Below are 14,030 nucleotides of genomic sequence, written 5' to 3' on the forward strand. Positions count from 1 at the left end.
GTGTTATGTCGAGTTCTAATGAGCCTGAATTTAAGGGTCTCCCTTATACTTGCTGAGCATGTGCTTTGCCCATTGATAAACTGGCCCTAGAGCAAGGGAGACAATATTTCTTTGGTATTTGTCGTATTGGATTCCCTGTTCTAACCTTACACAAGAAAGTCCTAAGTCCTCTCCATGGCCATTTCTCCATAAGCAAAATTACCTCCCCACCTCATGTTTGACCCTCCTCCTCTGGGATAATTACTTGTTTCTGGTGTCATTTGGATTCATTATGAGACCTGATATCCAACCAGCATATGATGTTTTTTTCATTTAACCTGATTGTCATTTCTCCCCAATGCAAGGACCAATGATTTGCCAAAGACTTCAGAGAGTTTGGTGAACCTCTCACTAAATGGCGAGGGCAAATACAGGGAGTGACCTTCTCATAGAGCCCTTGTGCAAGGCTAACAGAATTGTAAGAGCTAGGCATGAAAAAATGGTACTTTAACCCCAAAAACCTTGTTACACAATCATAAATTAACACGACATGAAGAGGGCCAGAGCATCCATAGCTTTTACTTCTCTATCCATGAAAGAGTGATTAGCGTATGAAAAACACCTTCAGGTTTGATAGAATTTCAATAGCTAATGGCCACCAGAAGTTGAATATCATTAAGGATTGTGGGTATGAACCATACAATTGGATGATCCTAACCAACAGTTACTAAAGTATCGTCATCCTCACAAATTTCCATTACCAAACCCTTCTTAAAAGTTTATAAAAGAAACTTCAACTGAATCCCTTTGACAAATCTATTTTAATTCTGATGGGAAATAAATTCTTCCATTGGGTTTTCATACAAATACACAAACATTGATGAGTTAAACCTAATCCTCTTAGGTTGGATGAGATCTTTCCAAGATATTCATGTGTTTCAGGAAACTTAACGTGCTGAAAGGCAGTCTTTGGAGGAGAGATATGTCTGACCTAAGAGACCAGAATGATAAGTGACGGGGCCAGACATATTACTGGTAATTCCATTCTCTGACACACTAAAATGCGTAGAATGAAGTATGTTTAAAAAGTATGTTTAACTGAGCCACTTCTGCAACCGAAGGGCAGTCAGCGAGTTTGGTTCACCAGGTCTTGAATGGAGAAAACGGATACAAGAATGTGGTATTCTTGTAAGTGAAACTAAAATGGAAGGTAAGAGAGCCACTACCTCGATTGAGGAAGAAAAGGGCATTATCAAGGATTTCTGAACAGCATGCTAAGAAACAATATAAATCCATGGCTTTTGAAAGGTGAAAGAAACCTATATAGTTCCCAGGCAACCAAAATGATGGCAGGTAGAGCCAGTAATGAAATCGGAGGTTGTGAAGGTAGCAGCAAAAATTAAAGTTCAACAGGATTCAATGAAGGACGCACGACAAATGAAGGAGCTGTGATGAGAGTGAATGGATCCTTAGTTAGTACAACTCTCAAACAATCTTCAAAAATATATAGAAAGCGTGAGAAATTATCTCCAAGGTGAGTAAAAAATCAGTTTGAGAAGACACCAATGTTTCTCTTGATCCCATAAAGTTGGATGGGAGTTTTTGAAAAAGGAGGAGACATGGCACAAAATGAAATATCCTGCAATAAACAGCACTACTCGACATATACTGCTGGAGAAAGAGATCCAGAGACTCGCTCTAAAGTTAGTGAGTCTAGATAAAAACTGTACAGTTACACCAGATTGCCAAAGTTTGTTGAGGAGGGCACTGTTAACCACAGAAAGATGAACACAAAAGATTGAGGTTTTTGTCTAAGAAACAGACATGGCAAGCTACAAGCTTGCCCTGGTAGCCCCTATCAAGGCCTATGAGATTTATCACAGATCAAAAGTAAACAAATAAACAGACACCACCATGGACAAACAAAAATATCCAATACCAAACCTTTTTCATTGGCTTCAATGTATTATAAGTAATTGACAGACAACCGATGGACATCACGAACAACCTTCTGGACACCCCGAGGATACACAAGAAACCGAGGAAGACAAAAAACCCGCTGGCGAGATGACTTAGACCAACATAAGCAACAGTGGCACAGAATAGCTTGCGATAGAAGTCTGTGGAGAAACCTGGGGAAGGCCTACATCCAACAAAGGACTTTTGAAGGCTGAAATGATGATGATGATAATGATTATAAGTAATAAAGGCTAAAGAATAAATCTACAAAAAATCTACAAAACATTGATCATTATTCATAAATTCAAAATATTCTGAATTTGAATAAAAATTACAAGGAAAAGTAAAATAATCACTTGTGAAATGCACGATATGCCCATTGAATAATGAAATGTTGCAATGCACGATGTAAATTTAACCAATCTTAAAATGGGAACCATCCAAAGAAATCTTCAAAACTTATTCAACTCTATATATAAAAATAAAAATGCAAAAATTAATTTATTTTTAGGGGTCTAACTCCCATCTTCATCTTGAAAATAGATAATACTTTTAGCTATGTCAGCATCTACACTACAAAAAAATACTCTCTCTAATGACACAACTGCTGAGATGACAAATAACAAAATCCTTACTGCTGCAACGGCTGGAGTGACATAGTAAGAGTTTGTAATATGGTATCGTAAATCTACATTCCAGTCAGACTGAACAGCAGAGAGGATCAAGGAATCAAACTTGGCAATATCCCCATCTTCTGCTAATCTGTCTCGGATAAGACGACAAGCTTCATAGATCCAAATCTGTAAAAAAAAAAAAAAATCACTTGTATATCATCAAAATTACTTTACTCTAATAAAAAAAAATTATTCTTTAGATTTTAAGTCTTTATTGTAGCCATTAGACAAATATCAAAATATTAAGTAAAACCTCATGGCATTTACCTCAAGAAGCGGCTGCAAAGTATCATCCTTCTCAGGCAGCTGGTACCGAAGAAGTCCTAATACCCAGCGTGTTAAATCTCGGGGTGTGAAGAGGTAATGGCTATAGTCATCAGCACTAAATGAATTTCTTACCTATAAGAAACAAAAATAATTATCTTCAATTTTTAATTTTACCCTTGTATTTGCATGTAAAGAGAAATAAATATTTATACTGTATTAAATAAAAATGTTCCAATGAACTTGAATCTATCACATTTCACCATTAAAAGGAGGCACTGCAAAACTTTGAATAGAGGAGTGTAGATTTAAAAATTTTGGCTAAATAGCCTGTATCTAGGATTAGTGAGTTTATCTAATGATTGAGTGGATTTAGGGTAAAACCCTAGAGTTACGCTAAAGTAAAAGTTAGAATACGATAAACAACAAGATGGAAGAAAGGCAGCAAAAACAGAGGTAAAGTATGAGGGTATAAAACAAGTGCAGCTAAGAACAGAGACCTTCCTTCAGTTGACTGTTGTCCCTATACCAAAAGAAACTGATTTAGAAAAATCAATATTTCTATAACAAGCAATGTTTACATTCTCAACAAAACAAAGCCTACAACACTGATAGTAAACTGTATATGTCTCTTTGAAAAAAAAATATCTTCAATAGAACTTTTAGTTTATATCATTACATTTTGATACACATTGACCATAGAAGTAGCCAGCTGCTGAGCTTTTGCTTGTGATCCCCAGACTGGATGACCTGGTGCAACAGATTCCAAGATAGGTTTCAAGTAAGCCCCATAAACTCCAGTTAATTGCTCACGGTCTGGATACCTGGATAAAAGAATAAAATAAATACCATGAGGAACACTACTATAACTGATATGGAAAATTTTGTGCTTTTCATAAGTAGAAGTATTTTTTCCTAGCAAACCCATCTTTAAAATTAGCCCAATTAACATACATACATACATATACCAAGGCACTTCCCCCAATTTTGGGGGTTAGCCGACATCAACAAATGAAACAAAAACTAAAAAGGGGACCTCTACTCTCTACGTTCCTCCCAATTAATGGGTCATTAAAAATCAAAGATAATCCACGTAAGAACAAGAACCTTGTCTCTAAGTTGCAAAACCTATTAAGGATTTATGTTAACCAGAACTGTAATTTAATTAGGAGGAATGGAGAAGTGTATAGGCACAAAATGAATACTGTACTTATATAGTAATCTAGAAATCTTTTCTACTTTTAAAGGAAAATTTATAAAACTTTTCACAGGATTATATACATTAATTCTGGTTATTTTGTTCAAAAAATATTAAAAAAATGTAGAAGTTTCAGTTACTCTACAGGTGAACATTTAAGTTACACATAATTCCACATTGTAATACCATTACTTGTAATTTTCAACCGGGGAAATCATTGTGAATTTTGCTTCTGATTTGACCTTTCTCATCCTTTTGGCAATGATTTTGTATATATAAGATCAATAATGAATGCAAAATAAGAGAGAGAATACATAAGATTGATTCTCAAACCAAGCATTTGAGCAACTTATCGTGAAGCATTTGACAAATTACAATACTGCACTTTCTTCACCAATAGATATACTAAAATGGGAACAATACAAAGAAGATACGTTTGCCCAACCTTGTTACTGAATAGTGGATTCTCTTGAATTTATAATAGGTATAAGAAAAAATGGAATTTGACGAAGGAAAAATCTATTTCTGGGCGAGGGACCTGTGTCGCTCCGTGAAATGCTCATCTAGCACCATTTCTAAGGCATAATTATTGCTGAATATACCAGAGAAAAAGAGATGCATGGAATGCCAGGAATAAACCTAGCTCGCTCACTCTTTGAGTGTCGGTATAGAAAACTGGGGCGTGATTGAACCACAACCATAGATCCCTCACCAAACAAAAAGATAATTTTTAAACTGGTGTTTTACTACCTAATTGGCTAAAATTTTTCTTTGGGTTAGATATGAGGGAAGACTGTTCAACATGGTAATTACAAATCATTATGAGAGATTAATGAAATTTGCATCACAATACAACCATAATAAATTATGTTAAGATTTTCTACTATCTTTACCATGAAAAGATATACTGGTATTCAATTACACTGAAGGCATCTTGCTATCCAAATAATATTGTAATATATTTTTCTGTTTCATATGACAGGTTAGTGCGACTGCATTTTGTCTTAAGTTATGGACCAGACATGTACTAAATCTCACAGCACTTATATATCTCCAGGTAATCTAATTCAATGACAAAGATCTTTAGCAGCTATTTATTTTAAGGTTGAATTGCAAAAGTTTCTGATGGAAATTATGTTTTGTTAAGTGATGGAACCTACAGAGACAAAAGTAGGTCAAAACTTTACTATGCTGAATTTTATATTATTGAAGAGGTCCTGTGAATAACACACAAGTCAAAACTTACCCAATGGAGGCAATTCGAACAATAGAAGTGAATCTTGTGGAAAGCTTGTGTCTTCCAAGAGCTGAGCCTCCAGTCATAGAGGCAACTATTTGAACTCCTTCCAGTCCAACCCATTCTAAGTTCTGATCATAAAAGCCATTATATGTGACCACCTACAAAAGAAATAAAATCCAATATGTATTCATATTTTCAATATCATTAAAATTTTTATTCATTCAATAACAGTCATGAATCGTTTGATCTTACAGCAATATGCCTTAAAATTAATCCAATTTCCTAATATAGATACATCCATAATTCTTAATTTGATAAAGAACTGTAATAACCTTGACAGATTCCGATACTGTACTGTCAATACTGTATTGATTTTTAACAAATTTTCTATGCAAGAGCCAATAATTCGATACCCACTCTAAATGGAAAACTGAATAGGTAAATAGTGGAAAGTCTACCTAATTTAGTTTAGAGTAACAATTTACGACTGAATTATAATTTGGCTCCAGGTACCTGATCTCTGAAGCCCCAGCCCAAGTGCACAGAGCTAAGAATCTGTATAATAATAAAGTTTATGTTAGTCACGTATATTTAACAACTATAAACACTTTTCACCTGTTGCAAAAAGGTGATTAGTTGGCATGTACCCCATTTGTCGGGTTTGGGCAAGTTGAGATCCTTCAGGTACACAATCAATCTTTCACATTCTTTAGGCCGATACACACGACCTGTATTTGTTGACAATACCATACACATCTGGAAATTAAAATGACGAGTTACTATTTTGAAAGAAAAAATACATTTCTGGAACAATATGTAAATCAAGTAATCTATTGCATGCATTTTACTGGCATCATCTTCAAAAATACCAGCTTAATAAATAGTTAGGAAATCATCCATCATAATTATAACTATCTTACTACATACATACATACATACATACATATACCAAGGCACTTCCCCCAAATTGATAAATAATCAGTCAATGACAATCTATGATAAAAGTAAAAAGAAATAAGTAGAAAACAATAGCACAGTGCTGTACTTCCAACTCTGCAAAGTTTTCCAAGTCAATGTGCATGATAACAGAGAAGCAAATGCGCAGCTGACATTTTGTAGGAATCTGCCTTTGGAAAGAGTTTTAGCTGCCGGTCAGTATTTGCTAAACAATATCTTGAAGAATCCTGATTCTTTTATAAACTTACTGGCCTTTAGTGACCATAGCTGCCACTGGGGATGTCCTGATATAAATTTATTTCCTTTTAGTTTTATTAACTAATGAATTTAATTAGTCATATAGGTATTTAGAATATTCTTGATTATATACATTTTAGAACTGGGGAATTACACAAAGAGGCAGGTCTGGTGTATAAATGAATATTTTCTATCTTCCTATCTCATTCCTTGATGACCTTGAGTGTGTGGCAGAAATATTAACATCAGGGAGGTTCAAAGAAATGAAATGAATTTTAACAAAATTTATCATTTCTATCTTTCCTAATGTTCATATACATGCCCACCCTCCTCCCCACTGACTATAGTAATGGATAAGAGATCAGTTTCAACAAGAAAACTGAATTTGGTTGACTTTAACTACCAGATGTCACCTTCGGTAAAGGGAGGAAGACTATAAATTTTTAATTTTGGGGGGGTAAACTCTATACTGAGTATACTGAGTAAGTTTTGGGGCCAAGAAATAGTAGTATCAGGCTAATACTAAAATAAAAATAAATGATTAAATTTCAATCTTTCATACAAAGTACATTAATATCACTTTCATTTCAGCCTTTTGTGACTCACGAACAATTCTTATAAAAGTTAGCACACAATAAAAAATCTAAATTACCAAAGTTGACCAAAGAAATGGATAGTCAAAATAATCAATTAACATAAGCAAAAATTGTTAAATGCAAAACATTCCAATAAGAAAAGCTTATCCAAATAAATAAAGTAAAATTACCTGGGATAACTTTTGTAACACATGTTGAGGGGCAGTGTAAGCACTACAATGAATCATGGTGACTTGTGTGCTCCGGAGCTTTGAGAAACAGTCATGTAGCAGTAAACTGTAAAAATGCAGAATATTTAACGTGAATAAGCCATACACTATATTATTTTCATAAGCAACATAACCGTAAGCAAGCTTAAATAAGACTAGTAAGGACTACACTTACTAAGCTATAATATTTGAGTATGTTCTTACACTATCATGTATGTTTTTTTCAATATTATACAGTACAAAACCTCTTGATTTGCTTTGCCCCAGAGACCTATTTTTAAAAGAAATAAAATCTATTTCAAATAAATAATTCTCTGAAAGTAAATATTTTTACTAAAAGTTAATTTTCTCATCCAACCTCTTTATATATTTGATCACAGCTGCAGTCATAAAAATCCCCAGGCACTACACTCTCTAGTCCTACAAACAAAATAGTATTACTTACACGGAGCATGCACCACCTGATGCCCCAGTTACTTATTAATTACCCGCTTCATAGTTTTCATACTATGTGGCTCCTTACAGGGCTGATACTACTGTATCTATAAGGAGCAACTGCAATAGCATCCTAATTACTAGAGCAAGTCTGTTCTAGCAACTACACTGGTCAATAAAGGTAGACCAGCTTTGGTTTCATAGGCCTACCTGACCTACAAGCAACAGGGTTGTTGTGGCCTGATTGGTAATGTCTCTGCCTGGTGCTTGCCAGTCAGGGGTTCGAGTCCCACTCAGATTCATTAGGGCCATTAGTGTCTGCAACCTTACCATCCTTGTGAGCTAGTGTTCTTTGAAATATGTTAACTCAGTCATGTCATTGGTAGGAAGGGAGAAAATAAAGAAAAAACTGGAAGATTCCTGCTTGGGTGTGTCATCCTTCCTGGTCCTGTACAGGATCAAAGAGGGTGACTCCAGCAACTTCCTATCAGCTAATCATAGTGTTGTAGAAGCTGTTAAGGGCCTCAGCCAGTACAGACTTAAAAGGAAACCTGTAAAGTACTAGGACACAGAAAATCTATCTCTTTAACAGGGAGATGATGTCGGCCGTGTAAAACCAGTCTCATAAAAAAAAATTACTGATGCGACACCAACCCATGCTCCCCATTGCCAGGATGATGAAGGAATTGCTTCTCAGCAGATGGTCTTAAAGAAAGGTGCAATTTGTGTCAGATGTCCAACCAGCAGGAAAAGGTTGCAACTGCTGTATCCCCTTGAAATAGGAATATGAAAGGTGAAGTGCCTGTTATTCTACCTCTCCTTGAGAGTTATGCTGAATGCACTACCTTAAAAGTGATGCATACTGTGAAGGGACTGAGAGCATTACTCAACTACTGAGCAGCCAACTCAGGACCCAAGGAAAGGGATTTGTGAGTCCGTGCGCAATGAAAGTAAGGTAAAAAGAGGTAGAAGTAGTCCAACTTCAAACTGAACCTTCACCTCTATTTATGGAAACAGGTAAACCAGAAGGCTTCTGACAGGTCTAGGCTTGTGAGTTCATTTTGCTATGTCAAAATTATTCACTGATCAAGCTGCATATATAAAGCACGCAGCGTCATTAAACCACAAGAAACAGTCAGTAAACTTCTTGCTTCTGCAAGGATTCGACTACTCCTTACATAAAATAGTACTGCAGTGGCCTACTGTGACATCAGGCATCTTTATATCAACTTACACAGAGGGACAGGACAGAGAAGGTTCCTCAAAAGTTTGACATGACGAAGAGCCTGAAACTCTCCTACTCTCTTGCTGATGCTGAAAAGAGACTGTCTTGAGAGAATGATTGCTTTGGTCCCCTCTCATGTTAGCAGTAGGTGCATGCACTTTGGGAAATAGACACAAACCATTTCAGAACCTTGGGGAGGGATCTAAATCCTCCCATCACATTCTTCTCTAGAAGTTTTGTAATCTCTAATTTTAGAAGATGAACTTGGCTCAACAGTTTGGATCAATTGGAAATGAAAGAGATTCCTTGGACAAGGAAGGATTGGATTACCAAGGATCATGGTGAAGGGTTCCCCAAACCTAATGAAAGATATAACGTCTTTCCCCTACCTGGAACTTTAGGAAAGGACTGTCGCTGTTTTCTTCTAAAGATAGATGAGTCTTTGGCATTGTAGCCAGGCTGTCTACTTTATGAGATATAGCAGCCAGTTAACAGTAAGGAGAATAAGAATGCCTTTGTGAAATAGAACAAAGAGAGCATCACTTTGTGTTGTGAAAGCTACCTGAACTAACACATTATCAATCATATCTTGATCTACTATGGGGTGCAATATAGGATTAGTATTTAAATTGAGTGTCTACATATCGGATATTGCTCCAACCATTTAGTAGCACACTTTTTCTCTTCATTTAACTAAAAAAATTACCACAATGCAGTAGTCTCCAACCCATACCAAATAGTTTTATCTAAATACATTACATGACATTGAATATGATTAAGATCTGGGGGATCTGTAAACTTCTTTTGTCATAAGTTAAAATAACCACTACTATAGAATTTACAAAAGATAAAAGGGCAACTAAACACACTTCCTTTGGTTCACATTTATGATAAGAGTCAAGAGAATTAGCTTGTTTAGGGACAAGAACTAGGTTGGGCAATTGATTTGTTTTATAAATTACTGAATATTTATGCAGTATACTAGGTGTCCACTTATTTTCACTCTATAGGTGAAAATACTACAAAACTTCAGTGTAGACAGTCTTAAAAGCAGCAACATTCAACATAATAATAGAATATGAATTATCAGCTTTTATCTGAGCTAATCTATTCAGAAATAATTATGCAACATATATTCTCCAAGACTGAAATGGAGATACAGTACCTCACAACAGTTAAGTCTCTACCATTTCCTCTTCATCTTCAGGAATGTGGTCCGTATATGCTTCGTAACCAACGTAAATCGTCAAACCTTCCCATTTTTTTATTAGCCTTTGGGTCTACACTAGGCAAAGGACTTGTTTTGGTATTAAGGGTACTAGAACCCACATTAACCCTGGATAGGTACGGTCCTCGGACACCCCTTTAAGGGTATACTCGGACGCGAACGACCCCGACGCCAAAAAAAATTCTTAAAAAATCAGTTTTTGCAGTAACCTCCTTTTTTCTTTTGCCAAAAAAAACTTCAATGAATGCTTAAAACAACTGTAAAGATAAATACTACTCATCTGCAGAAAAACTATTTATTATAAATATTTTAAAAAATTAAGTAGAAAAAAAAAAAGACCTGACATAAAAATTCATAAAAAAAAGTTTATACATATATACACAAATCCTTTTAGGAATTGATTCTTGAATGTTTAGGACACATCTTGATGTATTTTGGATGAAGTCAGACCCATGGAGGTGAAGATCTGAAATGAGAAAAAAAGGGTAACTTTTTTTGGCCAAAAAAAATTTTCCAAATTTCATGAATTTTTTTGGGTACCCAAATGAAATAGGAAGTGGCTAATTTTTTTAGGGAATAAACATATGTTATCCTAAAATAGAAATATGTAAAAAAATCTTCATTATTTTGTAAATTACATTTATATCAGGGGCCATATCTAAAGGTAATTTTTTGAGTACTTGGAAATTTCGTAAAAAAATACATATATTTAATATATAATATGATATTTATGCAGGTAAAAATATACCAAAATATCACAAATTCTATAGGGAACAAGAATATATATAGATAGGGCAGCTTACGCTTCGGATATGTCCACAAAATGGCCGCCAACCACACTGACTCAGACTCCCTAATCTGCCACTTGAAATGTAGGAAGGGTATGTCAATTTCAAGGTGTTATTTACTAATCTAATTATTATTGGATATGCATAAAAATTGTATGGTGGGTTGCTGGATAATTGTCGATTATTTTACGACTATAAAATTAAAATTCTGACCCAAAAAATTTTTTTTGAAGGGAAATAAAATCGAAAAAAAAAATGTAAAACAATATTTTAGCTAAAAAAATTTGATGATATTCAATCAAAAAAAAAGTAAACAAAATTTTCCGACAAATAAACATCTAGAGGAATCATTACTCTGTGATAGTTCCTTAGTACGTAGTAATTTTGAAAGAATTGGGAAAAAACGAAAAAATGGCAATCACCGGAAAATCGAACACATACCTATATATACGCCATATCTGGCTAAAAAAAAGATAGGCATGGGTAGCCAGATCATCTAGAAACACTTTCCAACACTATAAAAATATAAGTTTTGCGACACTACTTGCCAATTCCTTACGGTAACATGACTAAGCAAAAAAATGCAAAACAAATAAAAAGGGGCACTCGTGGAAAAATGGCCATTCTAATATACGGCATTTCAGAAAAAAAAAATTTCAGCCACGTGCTAGGCAAACCATCAAGGCATATTTTCCGACAAATAAACATATAAATGAAATATTACTCTGTGATAGTTCCTTAGTACGTAGTAATTTTGAAAGAAATGGGAAAAAACGAAAAAATGGCAATCACAGGAAAATCGAACACATACTTATATATACGCCATATCTGGCTAAAAAAAAAATAGGCATGGGTAGCCAGATCATCTAGAAACACTTTCCAACACTATAAAAATATAAGTTTTGCGACACTACTTGCCAATTCCTTACGGTAACATGACTAAGCAAAAAAATGCAAAACAAATAAAAAGGGGCACTCGCGGAAAAATGCCCAACATTCTAATATACGGCATCTCAGATAAAAAAAAAAGACATGCACGTGTTAGCCCAACCATCAAGGCACACTTTCTAACACATAAACATGAAAAAAAAATCAATAATATACGGCAATTCCTTACTACGTAGTAAATTTTTACAAATATTGAAAAAAAAACAGAAATTGGCAACCGCAGTTAAATACCCAATATACCAATAACTACGTCGTATCTGACAAAAACAAAATCACGCATGGGTAGCCAGATCATCTAGACACACTTTCCAACATTAAAAAAGCAAAAGTTTTACGACACTATTTCGCAATATCTTACGGAAAAATGACTTGGCAAAAAAATTAAAAATAATTAAAAAGGGACACTCGCGGTAAAATGCCCGACATTCTAATATACGACATCTCAGATAAAAAAAAAGACATGCACGTGTTAGCCCAACCATCAAGGCACACTTTCTAACACATAAACATGAAAAAAAAATGAATAATATACGGCAATTCCTTACTACGTAGTAATTTTTACAAATATTAAAAAAAAAAAACAGAAATTGGTAACCGCAGTTAAATACCCAATATACCAATAACTACGTCGTATCTGACAAAAACAAAGTCATGCATGGGTAGCCAGATCATCTAGACACACTTTCCAACACTAAACAAGCAAAAGTTTTACGACACTATTTGGCAATATCTTACGGAAAAATGACTTGGCAAAAAAATGAAAAAAAATGAAAAAGGGGCACTCGCGGTAAAATGGTCCTCGTGGTGATGAACGACATTTTAACTAAAAAAAAAAACATGCACATGGTAGCCAAACAATCCACCAAGACTTTCCACAACTGATAACCTATACAAGTTGCACCATTCTACGACAATTTCATAATACGTAATAACTTTGATAATTATGCAAACTACCTCAGAAGGGTAAACTCGGACGCGAACGACCCCGACGCGTCTCAGAAATCGGGGAAGGAGTACAGCTACAGCAATGCACATCTGGACACTACTAGAGCGTGTAGGGGAGACACCTCCTGCAGGTCGATCACCCACAAATTCAGTCACAGGGGTGAGTCACGTGAGAAAAACCTGTTTTTTTTTGACGCTCGGGGTCGCAAACGACCCACCGTACCTATCCAGGGTTAAAGCCACTAAAGAAAATACGAGATGAGCCAGTGGCCAAGACTACCCCAGGATGATCTCCACTACCCCTCAAAACAGGATGCAACCACTTCTCAACTCTGGTCAAAGCTTTTACTTTTGAAGTAGATCTTAAAAATTGTGATTCCCAGTCAACAGGAACCATATCATACCACATTATTGATGTACTGTATGCATATTAAAGGTTGCTCATAAGCGCTGACTTCAGCGTGTGGAAGAACAACAAGATCCAGAGCCCCAGCCCAATCTTCTATCTTGAAATATGGTAGTCATATGGAGCTGATAGGATTATAAAAATGCAAGGGTTTCCTAATAGAAGGGCCTATACTAATTTTAAAGAGAGAGACACCAGAGGATAGGCTATTCACTTTTATAATGTGCTGAGTACCAACAGAATCCTTACTGACTGGTACACCAGAACTGGTAGGTACAATTTGAGGAGTTTGCCTAGGATTTGAAATAGGGTAAGTTAAGCTAGGATCACTGCCTTTGCTTGAAGGGATGCTGGGGTCTTCAGATTGCACTAAAATGGAAGTCAGTAAATAGCTTATGAAACTTATTACAATCAATAGCTATAATCTTGGTAATAGCTGATGAAGAATCAGCAACCTTACTCCTATAGCAATCAACTAGCTTGGTCTTTGGCTTTTCCCTTGATTTAAAAAATAATTTTCTTTTATGACTTGAATCTTTCATGAGAACGGTTACTAACTGAAGGTAATCCTTCATAAGAAAAACTGAGAAAGAACTATATTCTTCACACCAGTTGTTTAAATAAAAAATTTGCCCCTGGTAACTGACACAGAGTATGAGGATCATTATCACCCAGTATAAATCCATTGAACAACCCTCACAAGAAGACATAGATAAGACAAAAGGAAGATCTGAAGAAGACA

General features: G+C 35.3%; 1 protein-coding gene across 1 annotated transcript in view; it reads right to left on the reverse strand.

Moving 5' to 3' along the window:
* Window positions 1-14,030, reverse strand: part of btv (beethoven) — a 231,462-nt gene that overhangs the window by 120,316 nt on the left and 97,116 nt on the right. The window contains exons 33-38 of the mRNA XM_068355462.1: window positions 7,275-7,380; window positions 5,930-6,070; window positions 5,321-5,472; window positions 3,556-3,700; window positions 2,880-3,011; window positions 2,574-2,738 (exon numbers count right to left, since the gene is read on the reverse strand). Coding sequence (XP_068211563.1) covers window positions 2,574-2,738; window positions 2,880-3,011; window positions 3,556-3,700; window positions 5,321-5,472; window positions 5,930-6,070; window positions 7,275-7,380 — 841 coding nt within the window. The remainder of the gene's footprint in view (window positions 1-2,573; window positions 2,739-2,879; window positions 3,012-3,555; window positions 3,701-5,320; window positions 5,473-5,929; window positions 6,071-7,274; window positions 7,381-14,030) is intronic.

Source organism: Palaemon carinicauda, chromosome 31 (assembly GCF_036898095.1).
Source record: "Palaemon carinicauda isolate YSFRI2023 chromosome 31, ASM3689809v2, whole genome shotgun sequence".
Classification (NCBI taxonomy): domain Eukaryota; kingdom Metazoa; phylum Arthropoda; class Malacostraca; order Decapoda; family Palaemonidae; genus Palaemon; species Palaemon carinicauda.